Here is an 18328-nt window from a genome sequence, read left to right on the forward strand (position 1 = left end):
TTTATCTAAATCATTTGACACCCTCATCACCTTACTCTTTTCTATGTTCACTTTCAACTTTCTACCTTTACACACATTCCCAAACTCATCCACTAACCTTTGCAATTTTTCTTTAGAATCTCCCATAAGCACAGTATCATCAGCAAAAAGTAACTGTGTCAATTCCCATTTTGAATTTGATTCCCCATAATTTAATCCCACCCCTCTCCCAAACACCCTAGCATTTACTTCCTTTACAACCCCATCTATAAATATATTAAACAACCATGGTGACATTACACATCCCTGTCTAAGACCTACTTTTACCGGGAAGTAGTCTCCCTCTCTTCTACACACCCTAACCTGAGCCTCACTATCCTCATAAAAACTCTTTACAGCATTTAATAACTTACCACCTATTCCATATACTTGCAACATCTGCCACATTGCTCCTCTATCCACTCTATCATATGCCTTTTCTAAATCCATAAATGCAATAAAAACTTCCCTATCTTTATCTAAATACTGTTCACATATATGCTTCAATGTAAACACCTGATCTACACATCCCCTACCCACTCTAAAACCTCCTTGCTCATCCGCAATCCTACATTCTGTCTTACCTCTAATTCTTTCAATTATAACCCTACCGTACACTTTTCCTGGTATACTCAGTAAGCTTATTCCTCTATAATTTTTACAGTCTCTTTTGTCCCCTTTCCCTTTATATAAAGGGACTATACATGCTCTCTGCCAATCCCTAGGTACCTTCCCCTCTTTCATACATTTATTAAACAAAAGTACCAACCACTCCAACACTATATCCCCCCCTGCTTTTAACATTTCTGTCATGATCCCATCAGTTCCAGCTGCTTTACCCCCTTTCATTTTACGTAATGCCTCACGTACCTCCCCCACACTTACATTCTGCTCTTCTTCACTCCTAAAAGATGGTATACCTCCCTGACCAGTGCATGAAATTACTGCCTCTGTTTCTTCCTTAACATTTAAAAGTTCCTCAAAATATTCTCGCCATCTACCCAATACCTCCATCTCCCCATCTACTAACTCCCCTACTCTGTTTTTAACTGACAAATCCATATTTTCCCTAGGCTTTCTTAACTTGTTTAACTCACTCCAAAATTTTTTCTTATTTTCATTAAAATTTCTTGACAGTGCCTCTCCCACTCTATCATCTGCTCTCCTTTTGCACTCTCTCACCACTCTCTTTACCTTTCTTTTACTCTCCATATACTCTGCTCTTCTTATAACACTTCTGCTTTGTAAAAACCTCTCATAAGCTACCTTTTTCTCTTTTATCACACCCTTTACTTCATCATTCCACCAATCACTCCTCTTTCCTCCTGCCCCCACCCTCCTATAACCACAAACTTCTGCCCCACATTCTAATACTGCATTTTTAAAACTATTCCAACCCTCTTCAACCCCCCCACTACTCATCTTTGCACTAGCCCACCTTTCTGCCAATAGTCGCTTATATCTCACCCGAACTTCCTCCTCCCTTAGTTTATACACTTTCACTTCCCTCTTACTTGTTGTTGCCACCTTCCTCTTTTCCCATCTACCTCTTACTCTAACTGTAGCTACAACTAAATAATGATCCGATATATCAGTTGCCCCTCTATAAACATGTACATCCTGGAGCCTACCCATCAACCTTTTATCCACCAATACATAATCTAATAAACTACTTTCATTACGTGCTACATCATACCTTGTATATTTATTTATCCTCTTTTTCATAAAATATGTATTACTTATTACCAAATTTCTTTCTACACATAGCTCAATTAAAGGCTCCCCATTTACATTTACCCCTGGCACCCCAAATTTACCTACTACTCCCTCCATAACATTTTTACCCACTTTAGCATTAAAATCCCCAACCACCATTACTCTCACACTTGATTCAAAACTCCCCACGCATTCACTCAACATTTCCCAAAATCTCTCTCTCTCCTCTACACTTCTCTCTTCTCCAGGTGCATACACGCTTATTATAACCCACTTTTCACATCCAATCTTTATTTTACTCCACATAATCCTTGAATTAATACATTTATAGTCCCTCTTTTCCTGCCATAGCTTATCCTTCAACATTATTGCTACTCCTTCTTTAGCTCTAACTCTATTTGAAACCCCTGACCTAATCCCATTTATTCCTCTCCACTGAAACTCTCCCACCCCCTTCAGCTTTGTTTCACTTAAAGCCAGGACATCCAGCTTCTTCTCATTCATAACATCCACAATCATCTCTTTCTTATCATCTGCACAACATCCACGCACATTCAGACTTCCCACTTTGACAATTTTCTTCTTCTTATTCTTTTTAGTAATCTTTACAGGAAAAGGGGTTACTAGCCCATTGTTCCCGGCATTTTAGTTGACTTTTACAACACGCATGGCTTACGGAGGAAAGATTCTTATTCCACTTCCCCATGGATATAAAAGGAAAATTAATAAGACCAAGAACTATTAAGATAAAATCAAAGAAAACTCAGATGAGTGTGTATAAATAAATGTGTACATGTATGTGTAGTGTGACCTAAGTGTAAGTAGAAGTAGCAAGACATGCCTGTAATCTTGCATATTTATGAGACAGACAAAAGACATCAGCAATCCTACCATCATGTAAAACAATCACAGGCTTCGTTTTACACTCACTTGGCAGGACGGTAGTACCTCCCTGGGTGGTTGCTGTCTACCAACCTACTACCTTCACTAAATATTACCCTGCTCACACTCCAACAGATCGTCAGGCCCCAAGTATCATTCGACTCCATTCACTCCTATCTAACACGCTCATGCACGCTTGCTGGAAGTCCAAGCCCCTCGCCCACAAAACCTCCTTTACCCCCTCTTTCCAACCCTTTCGAGGACGACCCCTACCCCTCCTTCCTTCCCCTATAGATTTATATGCTTTCCATGTCATTCTACTTTGATCCATTCTCTCTAAATGACCAAACCACCTCAACAACCCCTCTTCTGCCCTCTGACTAATACTTTTATTAACTCCACACCTTTTCCTAATTTCCACACTCCGAATTTTCTGCATAATATTTACACCACACATTTCCCTTAGACAGGACATCTCCACTGCCTCCAACCGTCTCCTTGCTGCTGCATTTACCACCCAAGCTTCACATCCATATAAGAGTGTTGATACTACTATACTTTCATACATTCCCTTCTTTGCCTCCATAGATAACGTTTTTTGACTCCACATATACCTCAACGGACCACTCGCCTTTTTTCCCTCATCAATTCTATGATTAACCTCATCCTTCATAAATCCATCCGCCGACACGTCAACTCCCAAGTATCTGAAAACATTCACTTCTTCCATACTCCTCCTCCCCAATTTGATATCCAATTTTTCTTTATCTAAATCATTTGATACCCTCATCACCTTACTCTCTTCTATGTTCACTTTCAACTTTCTACCTTTACACACATTCTCAAACTCATCCACTAACCTTTGCAGTTTTTCTTTAGAATCTCCCATAAGCACAGTATCATCAGCAAAAAGTAACTGTGTCAATTCCCATTTTTAATTTGATTCCCCATAATTTAATCCCACCCCTCTCCCGAACACCCTAGCATTTACTTCTTTTGCAACCCCATCTATAAATATATTAAACAACCATGGTGACATTACACATCCCTGTCTAAGACCTATTTTTACTGGGAAGTAGTCTCCCTCTCTTCTACCAATATATAATCCAACAAACTACTGTCATTTTGCCCTACATCATATCTTGTATACTTATTTATCCTCTTTTTCTTAAAATATGTATTACCTATAACTAAACCCCTTTCTATACAAAGTTCAATCAAAGGGCTCCCATTATCATTTACACCTGGCACCCCAAGCTTACCTAACACACCCTCTCTAAAAGTTTCTCCTGCTTTAGCATTCAGGTCCCCTACCACAATTACTCTCTCACTTGGTTCAAAGGTTCCTATACATTCACTTAACATCTCCCAAAATCTCTTTCTCTCCTCTATATTCTTCTCTTCTCCAGGCGCATACACGCTTATTATGACCCACTTTTCGCATCCAACCTTTACTCTAATCCACATAATCCTTGAATTTACACATTCATATTCTCTTTTCTCCTTACATAACTGATCCTTCAACATTATTGCTACCCCTTCCTTAGCTCTGATACTCCAGATTTATTATTATCACACTGGCCGATTCCCACCAAGGCAGGGTGGCCCGAAAAAGGAAAACTTTCACCATCATTCACTCCATCACTGTCTTGCCAGAAGGGTGCTTTACACTACAGTTTAAACTGCAACATTAACACCCCTCCTTCAGAGTGCAGGCACTGTACTTCCCATCTCCAGGACTCAAGTCCGGCCTGCCAGTTTCCCTGAACCCTCTTCATAAATGTTACTTTGCTCACACTCCAACAGCATGTCAAGTATTAAAAACCATTTGTTTCCATTCATTCCTATCAAACACGCTCACGCATGCCTGCTGGAAGTCCAAGCCCCTCGCACACAAAACCTCCTTTACCCCCTCTCTCCAACCTTTCCTAGGCCGACCCCTACCCCGCCTTCCTTCCACTACAGACTGATACACTCTTGAAATCACTCTGTTTCGCTCCATTCTCTCTACATGTCCAAACCACCTCAACAACCCTTCCTCAGCCCTCTGGACAACAGTTTTGGTAATCCCGCACCTCCTCCTAACTTCCAAACTACTAATTCTCTGCATTATATTCACACCACACATTGCCCTCAGACAGGACATCTCCACTGCCTCCAGCCTTCTCCTCGCTGCAACATTCATCACCCATGCTTCACACCCATATAAGAGCGTTGGTAAAACTATACTCTCATACATTCCCCTCTTTGCCTCCAAGGACAAAGTTCTTTGTCTCCACAGACTCCTAAGTGCACCACTCACCCTTTTCCACTCATCAATTCTATGTTTCACCTCATCTTTCATAGACCCATCCACTGACACGTCCACTCCCAAATATCTGAATACATTCACCTCCTCCATACTCTCTCCCTCCAATCTGATATCCAATCTTTCATCACCTAATCTTTTTGTTATCCTCATAACCTTACTCTTTCCTGTATTCACTTTTAATTTTCTTCTTTTGCACACCCTACCAAATTCATCCACCAATCTCTGCAACTTCTCTTCAGAATCTCCCAAGAGCATAGTGTCATCACCAAAGAGCAACTGTGACAACTCCCACTTTATGTGTGATTCTTTATCTTTTAACTCCACGCCTCTTGCCAAGACCCTCGCATTTACTTCTCTTACAACCCCATCTATAAATATATTAAACAACCATGGTGACATCACACATCCTTGTCTAAGGCCTACTTTTACTGGGAAATAATTTCCCTCTTTCCTACATACTCTAACTTGAGCCTCACTATCCTCGTAAAAACTCTTCACTGCTTTCAGTAACCTACCTCCTACACCATACACTTGCAACATCTGCCACATTGCCCCCCTATCCACCCTGTCATACGCCTTTTCCAAATCCGTAAATGCCACAAAGACCTCTTTAGCCTTATCTAAATACTGTTCACTTATATGTTTCACTGTAAACACCTGGTCCACACACCCCCTACCTTTCCTAAAGCCTCCTTGTTCATCTGCTATCCTATTCTCCGTCTTACTCTTAATTCTTTCAATTATAACTCTACCATACACTTTACCAGGTACACTCAACAGACTTATCCCCCTATAATTTTTGCACTCTCTTTTATCCCCTTTGCCTTTATACAAAGGAACTATGCATGCTCTCTGCCAATCCCTAGGTACCTTACCCTCTTCCATACATTTATTAAATAATTGCACCAACCACTCCAAAACTATATCCCCACCTGCTTTTAGCATTTCTATCTTTATCCCATCAATCCCGGCTGCCTTACCCCCTTTCATTTTACCTACTGCCTCATGAACTTCCCCCCACACTCACAACTGGCTCTTCCTCGCTCCTACAAGATGTTTTTCCTCCTTGCCCTATACACGAAATCACAGCTTCCCTATCTTTATCAACATTTAACAATTCCTCAAAATATTCCTTCCATCTTCCCAATACCTCTAACTCTCCATTTAATAACTCTCCTCTCCTATTTTTAACTGACAAATCCATTTGTTCTCTAGGCTTTCTTAACTTGTTAATCTCACTCCAAAACTTTTTCTTATTTTCAACAAAATTTGTTGATAACATCTCACCCACTCTCTCATTTGCTCTCTTTTTACATTGCTTCACCACTCTCTTAACTTCTCTCTTTTTCTCCATATACTCTTCCCTCCTTGCATCACTTCTACTTTGTAAAAACTTCTCATATGCTAACTTTTTCTCCCTTACTACTCTCTTTACATCATCATTCCACCAATCGCTCCTCTTCCCTCCTGCACCCACTTTCCTGTAACCACAAACTTCTGCTGAACACTCTAACACTACATTTTTAAACCTACCCCATACCTCTTCGACCCCATTGCCTATGCTCTCATTAGCCCATCTATCCTCCAATAGCTGTTTATATCTTACCCTAACTGCCTCCTCTTTTAGTTTATAAACCTTTACCTCTCTCTTCCCTGATGCTTCTATTCTCCTTGTATCCCATCTACCTTTTACTCTCAGTGTAGCTACAACTAGAAAGTGATCTGATATATCTGTGGCCCCTCTATAAACATGTACATCCTGAAGTCTACTCAACAGTCTTTTATCTACCAATACATAATCCAACAAACTACTGTCATTTCGCCCTACATCATATCGTGTATACTTATTTATCCTCTTTTTCTTAAAATATGTATTACCTATAACTAAACCCCTTTCTATACAAAGTTCAATCAAAGGGCTCCCATTATCATTTACACCTGGCACCCCAAACTTACCTACCACACCCTCTCTAAAAGTTTCTCCTACTTTAGCATTCAAGTCCCCTACCACAATTACTCTCTCACTTGGTTCAAAGGCTCCTATACATTCACTTAACATCTCCCAAAATCTCTCTCTCTCCTCTGCATTCCTCTCTTCTCCAGGTGCATACACGCTTATTATGACCCACTTCTCGCATCCAACCTTTACTTTAATCCACATAATTCTTGAATTTACACATTCATATTCTCTTTTCTCCTTCCATAACTGATCATTTAACATTACTGCTACCCCTTCCTTTGCTCTAACTCTCTCAGATACTCCAGATTTAATCCCATTTATTTCCCCCCACTGAAACTCTCCTACCCCCTTCAGCTTTGTTTCGCTTAGGGCCAGGACATCCAACTTCTTTTCATTCATAACATCAGCAATCATCTGTTTCTTGTCATCCGCACTACATCCACGCACATTTAAGCAACCCAGTTTTATAAAGTTTTTCTTCTTCTCTTTTTTAGTAATTGTATACAGGAGAAGGGGTTACTAGCCCATTGCTCCCGGCATTTTAGTCGCCTCATACGACACGCATGGCTTACGGAGGAAAGATTCTTTTCCACTTCCCCATGGACAATAGAAGAAATAAAAAAGAACAAGAGCTATTTAGAAAAAGGAGAAAAACCTAGATGTATGTATATATATATATGCATGTGCGTGTCTATGAAGTGTGACCAAAGTGTAAGTAGGAGTAGCAAGATATCCCTGTTATCTTAGCGTGTTTATGAGACAGAAAAAGAAACCAGCAATCCTACCATCATGCAAAACAGTTACAGGTTTTTGTTTCACAGTCATCTGGCAGGACGGTAGTACTTCCCTGGGTGGTTGCTGTCTACCAACCTACTACCTGTATATATGTATATATATATATATGTATATATGTATGTATATATATATATATATATATATATATATATATTTTTTTTTTTTTTTCAACAAGTCGGCCGTCTCCCACCGAGGCAGGGTGACCCAAAAAAGAAAGAAAATCCCCAAAAAGAAAATACTTTCATCATCATTCAACACTTTCACCACACTCGCACATTATCACTGTTTTTGCAGAGGTGCTCAGAATACAACAGTCTAGAAGCATACACATATAAAGATACACAACATATCCCTCCAAACTGCCAATATCCCAAACCCCTCCTTTAAAGTGCAGGCATTGTACTTCCCATTTCCAGGACTCAAGTCCGACTATATGAAAATAACCGGTTTCCCTGAATCCCTTCACTAAATATTACCCTGCTCACACTCCAACAGATCGTCAGGTCCCAAGTACCATTCGTCTCCATTCACTCCTATCTAACACGCCTGGTCACAGACCGGGCCGCTTGGGCGTTGACCCCCGGAACTCTCTCCAGGTAAACTCCAGGTAATAACGATATTAATCCGTTCCTGAGAGCTCATTGTTATGCGAAATTATCGTTGTGCGAATGAATTTTCCCCATAGGAAATAATGGAAATCAAATTAATCCGTGCAAGACACCCAAAAGTATGAAAAAAAAATTTTACCACATGAAATATACATTTTCCTACACATAAAGAGAAGGATACATGCACAATAGTAGAATAGTACATGCACAATTTATATTGTGCATGTACTACTCTACTAAATGAAGAATAAATGACACCTTTATTGAAGATGCAGCAATGACTGATGAGACACTGTGTCCTGGGAGTGCCTTTTCCTCCTGAGTACTGTAGGTCCTGTTTGGCATTTTCTTCCAGAACAGGCCTTATCACACTGTGTATGCCACTACGATTCTTAAATCTCTCAAACCAACCTTTGCTGGCTTTAAATTCACCAATATGAGCACTAGTTCCATGCGTTTTTTCCTGTTCACCTGGGTGTTAGTCGACTGGAGTGGGTTGCATCCTGGGAGACAAGATTAAGGACCCCAATGGAAATAAGTTAGACAGTCTTCGATGACACTGACTTTTTTGGGTTATCCTGGGTGGCTAACCCTCTGGGGTTAATTGTTTCTTGGTATTCTCAATAAGCCACACCAACGACTGTGCTACAGCAGCAGCAGCAGCAGCTGACAGTGCTACAGCAGCAGCTGACAGTGCTACAGCAGCAGCAGCATCAGCAGTTGACCATGGTACCACAGTATTTCGATAATATTTCTCACCCTTTTTACCACAGGGTTGGCACTAGAAGCTTTCTTGGGGCCCATGGTCACTTATTTTGCAGATAAAATCACCAAAAACGCTGTAATAATACGAAATGTTCCGATTGTATGCTTGGATGTTACCGCGGAGGCTGGCTTGTAAACAATGCCACCGGCGGAACATGTGAGGCTGGCTCAGGCCTTACATAGACGCGTCTCGGACGAATAGCGTTGAGCGAGTTTTTTAGCGCTATGCGAGGCAAAATTTTAGCGATAAAATGTATCGCTATGTGGATTTAACGTTATGTGATGCCAACAGTATGCGGGGGTCCACTGTATATGCATGTGCGTGTCTGTGAAATGTGACCAAAGTGTAAGTAGGAGTAGCAAGATATCCCTGTTATCTAGCGTGTTTATGAGACAGAAAAAGACATCAGCAATCCTACCATCAGGTAAAACAGTTAAAGGTTTCTGTTTCACAGTCATCTGGCAGGACGGTAGTACTTCCCTGGGTGGTTGCTGTCTACCAACCTACTACCTACGAGAATTTATGCGTATAAATACGTCAGAAACAGTGGCGCGTAAGTCGTATATATACGACCGAAACAGTCAAAGGGTTGAGAGAGAAGCAGCTCACAGGAGATACCATATCAGTTATGTTCAGTGATGAAACAAAACAAATTGTATCAGTTATGTTCAGTGTGTAAGTACATACACACTTTATATAAACAGTTTGTTATTTCTTTACATTCTGTAGTGTATTATGATTTATGTGTTTATGTATGATATTTTTGGTGTTTTCCTCAGAAAACTAGTTATCTACTGCATTTAGCCTCAAAAATACTCTTGTTTTCTCTTACAGTAAGAGCACGGGAAGATACTATATAGTCAAATTGGACAGGAAATGGCGGACGCTTCCGCCGCTGCTTCTTCTACCGTATTATGGCCTATTTTATTCATTGTAGAGTATATATTATGTTTCTGTGTTAATTATATTGTTTATTATGTCATATTAGATGACTTGTGATAGATAAATAAGCCATACAGTTGATAATAGCATCATATTCAAGTATTTTTTCTTGTTTCTACAGAGTGCAGGAACGAATTAATGGCTTTCCAATTAATTTAAATGAGGAAAATTAATTTGACATACGAGTAAATTGAGTTACAAGCTAGCTCCAGGAACAGATTAAACTCACTAAGTCAAGGTTCCACTGTATTAAAGTAGAAGAAAATTCAGATAAGTGTGTATATACTTATATGTACATACATTTTTTTTTTTTAACACACCTGCTGTATCTCACCAAGGCAGGGTGGCCCAAAAAGAAAACGAAAGTTTCTCCTCTTAAATTTAGTAATCTATACAAGAGAAGGGGTTCCTAGCCCCTTGCCCCCGGCATTTTAGTCGCCTCCTACAACACGCATGGCTTATGGAGGAAGAATTCTGTTCCACTTCCCCATGGAGATAAGAGGAAATAAACAAGAACTAGAAAGAAAATAGCAGAAAACCCAGAGGGGTGTATATATATATATATATGGTCGTATATGTATGTAGTGTGACCTACGTGTAAGTAGAAGTAGCAAGACGTACCTGAAATCTTGCATGTTTATGAGACAGAAAAAGGGACACCAGCAATCCTACCATTTTGTAAAACAAATACATGCTTTTGTTTTACACTCACTTGGCAGGACGGTAGTACCTCCCTGGGAAGTTGCTGTCTACCAACCTACTACCTATAATGTACGTGCATATGCAATATGAATTAAGTGTACGTAGAAGTAGCAAGATGTACCCCTCACTTTGCATGTTTATGGGCCAGAAAGAAGACATCAGCAATCCTACCAATGTGTAAAACAATTACAGGTATTTGGCAGGACACTAGTGCCTCCCTGGGTGTTTTTTTGTCTTCCAACCTACTGTCTAATAAGTTATTTTATTCACCTGAGGTTTAATATCAGTACAGTATTTATCATTTTCCATTGATCTTCCATTTTGCCTTTTATGTCAAAGTTTTGAAAATGGTTCATATTGAGTAACAGAAGTGCCCCAACACACTTAGATTCCAAAGCATGTTCTTAAGTATTTACAGTACATAAGATTGTTTGTTTTCCTATATTATTTCTATATAACTGATCAGATTTAATAATGTGTGTTCATTATACAATAGCCGTTTGTGAAAAATGTGGCGCCATCGGGGTCAAACACGCATTTTATGGAAAAGAGAGAAAGTTTTGTAGTTTAGCATGTGCCCGAGGTCCCCTTCCACCTTCTCAGCAGATGATTGAAAATCCCTTAGCGGAGAAGGAAGTGCCAGAAGAACAAGAAAAGTCCGTCTCGGTGCAAAAGGTGAGTTATTTGCTGGTTTTAAATGTTAAGCTATTGTATGCATTTTTAAGACTAAAGTATTATATGGTTTACCAAAATTTACAAACAGTAGTTTAACCCTTGAGGGTCGACAGGCCCTCTCAGAAACTCGTTCTCAGGGTCGGCCAAATTTAAAAAAGAAAAAAATATTTTTTCTTATGAAAAAATAGTTTTTTTTTTCTAAACATTATAGGCTAAACAAAATTTTTTTACCATCAATACTTACTGAGGTATGGAGGCGTGAAGTTTGCCAAAATTGAACAACATCTGGTAACATCGCCCACTGCCGTCACCTGGTATTTTTCTATTTACTTTTTTATGTACTATTTTCAATTATTTTTCAATTTTTCTTTTTCTGAGTAACTTTTATGGCCTCTGAGACCAATATGATCAGTATTTCGTAAGTTATTTCTTTTTCAATACTACACAATAAGGGCGTAAACACTGTTGTCATTTTGTTTATAGAAAATATTTACACAAACAAACGATATGAAATGTTGTTTATTACTATTTTTCTATATTTTATATACACATATATAGTCACAGGACATGTTTCTAGAAGTTCTGCAGCCTGTGGAAGTCTTTGAAACATGGTGTCATGCACAGTGGTGTTTTACATTCCTCACACATAAAACGAGTGTCTCTGCATTGTTGTGGGCGTTTTTTTGTATGTGCACAGACGTAACACCTCTTCTGAGCCTTTTTCTTGAAAGCAGTAGCAGGCAGTTTTACTAGGAAGTGATCACCATGCTTCAGACGAGCAGATAGTTGTTGATAATTTGGTGGGCGGTCAATTGCAGGTGTTCTTCCTTGGTACTTGAATACTATTTGTCTGATGACAGACAAACAGAATTCGCCATACTGTGGTTTGTTTCTGGTCCTCATCTTATACATATTATAAGCATTGACCATGGAAATGTCCAGATGATGGAAAAAGAGTTTGATGTACCACTTATAACTCTTGCGAACACAATCAGCAAACCCAATCTGCATGTCACATTTGTCCACTGAACGCATGTTGAAGGTGTAATCAATCACAGCTGCAGGTTTTAGAATGGGTTCATTGCTCTCTCTATGCTGCCTGCCACTGTCTGCCATTTCATTAGGGTGAACTGATGACAACAGTGTGACATCTCGTTTGTCATGCCACCGAAATGCCATGATGTCATTGGCAGCAAACACCTGCACCTCACCTCTACGAGTGCCAGCGTCAAACCTGGGCATATGTTTCCGATTTGCACGCACTGTGCCACACACTTCTGTCATGTTCACTCACAAAAAGTCACTGAGTGAGGGGCTTGTGTACCAGTTATCCATAAATAATATATGCCCCTTACCAAGGTATGGTTCTATCATTGTTCTAACCACATCACCAGAGATGCCCAATAACTTCCTGGTATTTTGCAATGTATAACTTCCAGTCTACACAATAATATCCAATATCAGACCACTGTAACAGTCACAAAGCACAAACAACTTTATACCAAAGCGTTTCCTCTTGCTTGGTATATACTGCTTGAAAGAGAGTCTTCCTTTGAACAGAATCAAAGACTCGTCAATTACAAGCTTCCTGAAGGGATAAAAATGCGTACTGAATTTCTCTTTCAGATACACAAACACATTCCTAATCTTATATAACCTGTCGTTTCTGTCAGGCCTGGTTTTGTCTGAGAAGTGAAGCATACGTAACATTAGCACAAATCGATTCACTGGCATTATATCACTGAAACCTGGGGGTTGCAATCAGGCGGTCTGTTGACTAGTATGATTTCACTTTGTGCTTATACACATGTGGCATAAGCATTATTGTGGCAAAGAAAAGATACATCTCAGCCACAGTTGCCTCCTTCCACTGGTGTAGACGTGATTTTGGTGAAAGTAATGTGTTTGCCATGGTGTACTCGTAGTATGTGTTGCTTTCCATGACAATACTATCCATCAGGGGTTCGTCAAAGAATAACTCGAAACATTCCAGTTCAGTGGCATTGTTCCCAAGTGTACAGGATGGCCATATTCCACTTTAGCTGTCATCAAACTGGTGGGGATTTGGAATAAAATTGACAGCTTCCTGCCAATCCCAGGTGCGGCCAGCTGGTGGGTACTGGACAATGACAGGTGGTTGTGGTTGTGGAGGCTGGTGTGGTGGGTGGGTGGGGGATGGTGGCCTTTGTTGTAGATCAGCTGAGGCAGCGGCGTGGGTGGCAGCATGGCCCACTGCTGGTGCCTCACTGCCGGCACCACTACCACCACACACATTTTCCATCCCAATTGCAACAGTATCATCGTCATTTTCACTGTCTGTTCCTGTTGTACAGCCACGGGATGTACTCCGAGATGTACTCCTTCCCCTTGGAATAGCATATGGCTCACTACCATAGCGCATATATCGTCGTATATACTGACGCTTCACTGGGGAATATTGCACTTCATTATCACTACTTGAACTAGTTTGAAGAGCTTGTAGTTCATATTCACTATCACTATCATCACAAATGCTCTCATCTGAGCCTGGGATTTGGGAAAATAGGAGTTTCCTCTTTGATTCTGGTACAACTGAACGTGAACAAGACGGCCCAGCACCATAGGTGGAAGGCTGAGGGTCGTCTGGGTTTTCCTCACTATTACCGATGTTATGGTCATTAGTTTCGGTCAAAACCTCACCAAAACCTTGAAACTCATCTTCACTGGCACTTCCATCTGTATTAGAACTGCCACTGGGGAACAAAAGTGTCCCAATTTGCCGAGGAGTGAGGAGCTTCTTACCGCGAGGCATGGTGGACATTGTTTACTAAGATGGCGTTCCCACAATGCACCACTGGGTCCCAGATTTTTTTTCTACCGCGCACACCGACCACACAGACCCATTCTTTCACATCTAGGCCTACCAGCCTTTTCCCGCGAGATTTGACGGCGCTAGAATTTATGCGTACTAGTACATCAAAAACCCCTGCGTGTAAGCCGTACTAGTACGTCCGAAACCCTCAAAGGGTTAATGTAAAAGTCTCTGTGATTATTTGCACGAGTCTTCAATCAACACTTAACCCTTTCACTGTCGAGACCCTTGCTTGCAAACTTGCTCTCAGTGTCGAAGAATTTAAAAAAAAAAAATTCATGTGAAATGATACAGATTTTTTCCCAATGGTACTGAAAACTTACGGAATTACGTTCTCATGAAGTTAATTGTCTCGGCGATGTTTATGCATCGAAGATTTTGCCTATTTTGAGCACTATTTTGGACCAATTCCATTGTTCCAGTTGACTGTATTCATAGCTATTTTGCACTTTTCTTTTGCTCTATCGATTGAGTACAAAAAACTGCCCATTTACCTATTTCAACTACCCAATAAAGTGATCAGAAATTGGTAATTTGGCCAATTTCATAGAAAATTCAAGAAAGGCCAATTTCAAAATAGGGACCAGAATAAACAATGCAAGCATTCTTAGCACTAAATAACATTTTCTTTGTTCATTAGTCATGTCTCCAGGCCCCTCTTAAGTTACGCTTGCTTTCCATTTTGAATTTTTTCACACAAAAAAAAAATAGATTTACTGTTATGCAGCCTACTGAATTATTGTAAAAATGGTATAAATAATATCAGCGTCTTTGCAAAAGCACATTAGACCCACCAGTTGACGTGTATTGGATGCGTGACGTGATATGTTCACTCTTGAACAACCTCAAAAATCAAACATTTCTGCTACTTTGAGCTCACTTTCAAGCTACTTTTTGACTGTAAGCCATTCAAAATTATCTTTATTTGTTTAATATACAGTATCTCCCATTCTGTCAAATGAGAACAAGAAAACGAGAATTCTGCCTTAAATACCATATGAAAATACACTGCAAAGTCGCTGTTTTAATCCAAAAACATGGTCGCAGTTATTTTTTCTCATGCACTGTGTGCTGCAGGATTTTTTTTTTATACTGCTCACATTGACTACTTGCACCCATTCTTTCATATGTAGGCCTACCAGCTATCTCCCACAAGATTGGAAGTCGCTAGAATTTTGGCGTAGTATTACAGGACTGACACTGGCTTCAAAGCCGTAATATTACGGGACCGACAGTGATAGGGTTAATAATATCATTACCACCACCACTTGCAAAACACCTTAATTGCTGATGTTAAGTGTCTTCTCATCTTTGAGATTTAACTACGTCTGTGCATTGCTTTGCTTTCTGTAATTCTATGAAACTTGGTAAAATATTCAGGCCTTTCATATTTGAGTTATAATCTTGTTTTAGTTTCGTAGATATTTTTGGTACAAGAAAACCTTGTGTTAAACAATGTTTCATTCACAGTGGGGTTTTTATCAAGTACAGTCCTTAGAAATAAGCACTAAAAGCATAAAGCACATAAAGCATACGTGCATACATACATGTGAAAATTTTTCTAGACTGCCTCCATGTGAGCTGCTTACCCTATCCAGCTCTGTTGACACCGAGCTCTGAGGTCGGCACCTCAGCCTCACAAGTGGCTTATAGGACAGATTTCCACAAATGACTGATGTTGCAAGAAAATCTCGCCTGCATGCACGAATAAAGGGCTAACTTACTTGGTGTTGGAGAATCTATTCCGGTCTTCAACCTCCCTAAGCTTTAGCCCCTCTGGACTTCCCCTCAGAACCACATGCAACCGGGAGCCTTAATTCCTGCAATATTCAGTCGTTATTAGTGACCTGCCTGCACCTCAGAAATTCCTGTTTCCAAGGGGGTGTGTATCCCCTAGTATAACTATGCAGAAATGGACACTAGCTTCTAAGCCTGAAGGAGTGACGCCGGTACGTACCGGTCATGGGCCACCTGTCTGCACAAAGACCCACAGCTCAACTCACTCGTAATTTCCCCCAGAAATTGGCCAGAATCCAGAGTAGGAAAGGGAGGTCTTGTCTTACTGTATGGGCCTGACGGAGGAGGACATCTACGGTACGTCGAGGTGCCTCCACCAGATTTCCCCAGGTCTAGTATGTGAAGACACGTGGGGGCGCCGTCTGCTGATCACGGCACTTGTTGCTCCGATGGTGTCTGGTCTTAGAAGAAGGGCACTGCGGTCTCAAAACCCCATGCCCAGCATTCAAACTTTGGCTTTCAGTTCTCCCTGGCTAACATAACCTAGTGTTTGCCTACATTATCGGCCTATTACTACCTACGTTAAGGTCTTAGGTCTACATTATTATTATCTACAGTTGCCTCAATAATCCTAATATTAGTGTACTAACAGTATAAACTACCTACTTCTTCCCTGAAGGGGAAATCTATCAATTAAGATGTACCTTTCCAACCACCTTCGCCAACCCGGGTGTGTGTGTGTTTTGGGTGGGTGTAAGGGCCACCCAACCCAGCCGTTCCATACATGGCCTGATGGGATCTTTGTACGACGTATCTGCCCTGTGGAACTTTAGGACCGAATAAATTTCCACAATACATCCATAGGTCAGGTTAGGTTATTGAGAGTTCAGTGGAGACATAAGTAAGGTTGTACCAAGGAAGAGTAGAGCCTAGGTCTGGTCATCAGGAGTTTTGTATATTATGTGTTGATCCTGGACATTGTATTCAACAGGTTTCGCTAATGTATGCATTCCTCAGTTTTGTTCTGTAGTTTCAATGAGGTGGATAGTAGATGTCTCAAGGAATCTTCTTTTTGCCCTGTCATTTTCATGGTTGCTTTACCCTAGTCTGTGAGATGTCAGTGCAGATTATGATTTACCACTCAGGCAATGTTGGTGTCATCCATTCTGCATGAAGGTATATCTGACAATCTTAGGCTTTGGAAACTATACAATTATATAATGATTTTTGTGGTGAGCACTAAAATAACCATGTTGGCTCTGGAGAAGAGGGGTGATGAGGACAGTAGTAAGTACCATGGGAAGACCCAGCTGCCAGTCAGTATCAGTTTAATCCTTTAACTGTTTTGGTCGTATATATATGTCTTACTAGCCACCGTTTTTGATGTATATACACACATAAATTCTAGTGGCTTCAAATCAAGAAGGAGAAGGCTGGTAGGCCCACATGTGAGAGAATGGGTCTGTGTGGTCGGTGTGCACCATATAAAAAAAATCCTACAGCACACAGTGCATGAGGAAAAAAAAAACTGTTTTTTTTTTTTAATTAAAATGCCGACTATGTGGTCTATTTTTGTATTGTATTTATGGTTGTATTCTCGTTTTGTTGGTTTCATTTGATAGAATGGAAAACATATAGAAATAGGGGTGATTTTGATTGGTTTTACTACGAAAAGAAACTTGAAATGGAGCTCAAAGTAAGGGAAATGTTTGATTTTTGCTGATGTTCAAAAGTAAACAAATGATGTCATTTTCCAGTAAATGTCCAAGTAGCCATTCTAATATGCAGTCATGAATGGGTTGACATTATTTATACGATTATTACAATATTGCAGTAGTCTGCATAACATTAAATCTTCTATTTTTTGTTTGAATAAAAATTCAAAATAGAAAGCAAGAGTAATATCAGAGGGGCCTGGAGACATGACTGATGAACAAAGAAAATATTATTTTAGAGCCAGGAATGTCTGCATTGTTCTTTCTGCACCCTATTTTGAAGTTGTCATATTTTTTAATTTTCTTGAAATTGGCCAGATTGCAAATTTTTGACCACGTTATTGGGTAATTGATATCAGTAAATGGGCAGTTTTTTGTACTCAATCGATAGAAAAAATGGGGTTCTAAAGAAATAGCTATGAGTTTGGTCGACTGGAACCATAGAATTAGCTGAAAATAGGGCTCAAAGTGGGCGAAATCGCCGATTCATTCATACATATCGCCAAGGTCGCTGACTTTGCGAGAGCGTAATTACGTCAGTTTTACATCAAATTTCTTTCTTCTGGTGTCATTACAATCGGGAAAAGATTCTCTGTCATTTCACGAGAAAATAATAATTTTTTTTTTTTTAAATTTGGCGACACCAGGAG

The 18328-nt window shown here is 40.0% G+C and overlaps 1 protein-coding gene across 4 annotated transcripts in view; it reads left to right on the forward strand.

Moving 5' to 3' along the window:
- The window catches only part of LOC128703005 (MBT domain-containing protein 1), a 275010-nt gene that overhangs the window by 43075 nt on the left and 213607 nt on the right, over positions 1-18328 (forward strand). For all 4 annotated transcript variants that reach the window (XM_070099937.1, XM_070099938.1, XM_070099940.1 and 1 more), the window contains one exon: positions 11197-11375. In XM_070099937.1, the coding sequence (XP_069956038.1) occupies positions 11197-11375 (179 nt within the window). The remainder of the gene's footprint in view (positions 1-11196; positions 11376-18328) is intronic.

This window comes from Cherax quadricarinatus, chromosome 70 (assembly GCF_038502225.1).
Source record: "Cherax quadricarinatus isolate ZL_2023a chromosome 70, ASM3850222v1, whole genome shotgun sequence".
Classification (NCBI taxonomy): domain Eukaryota; kingdom Metazoa; phylum Arthropoda; class Malacostraca; order Decapoda; family Parastacidae; genus Cherax; species Cherax quadricarinatus.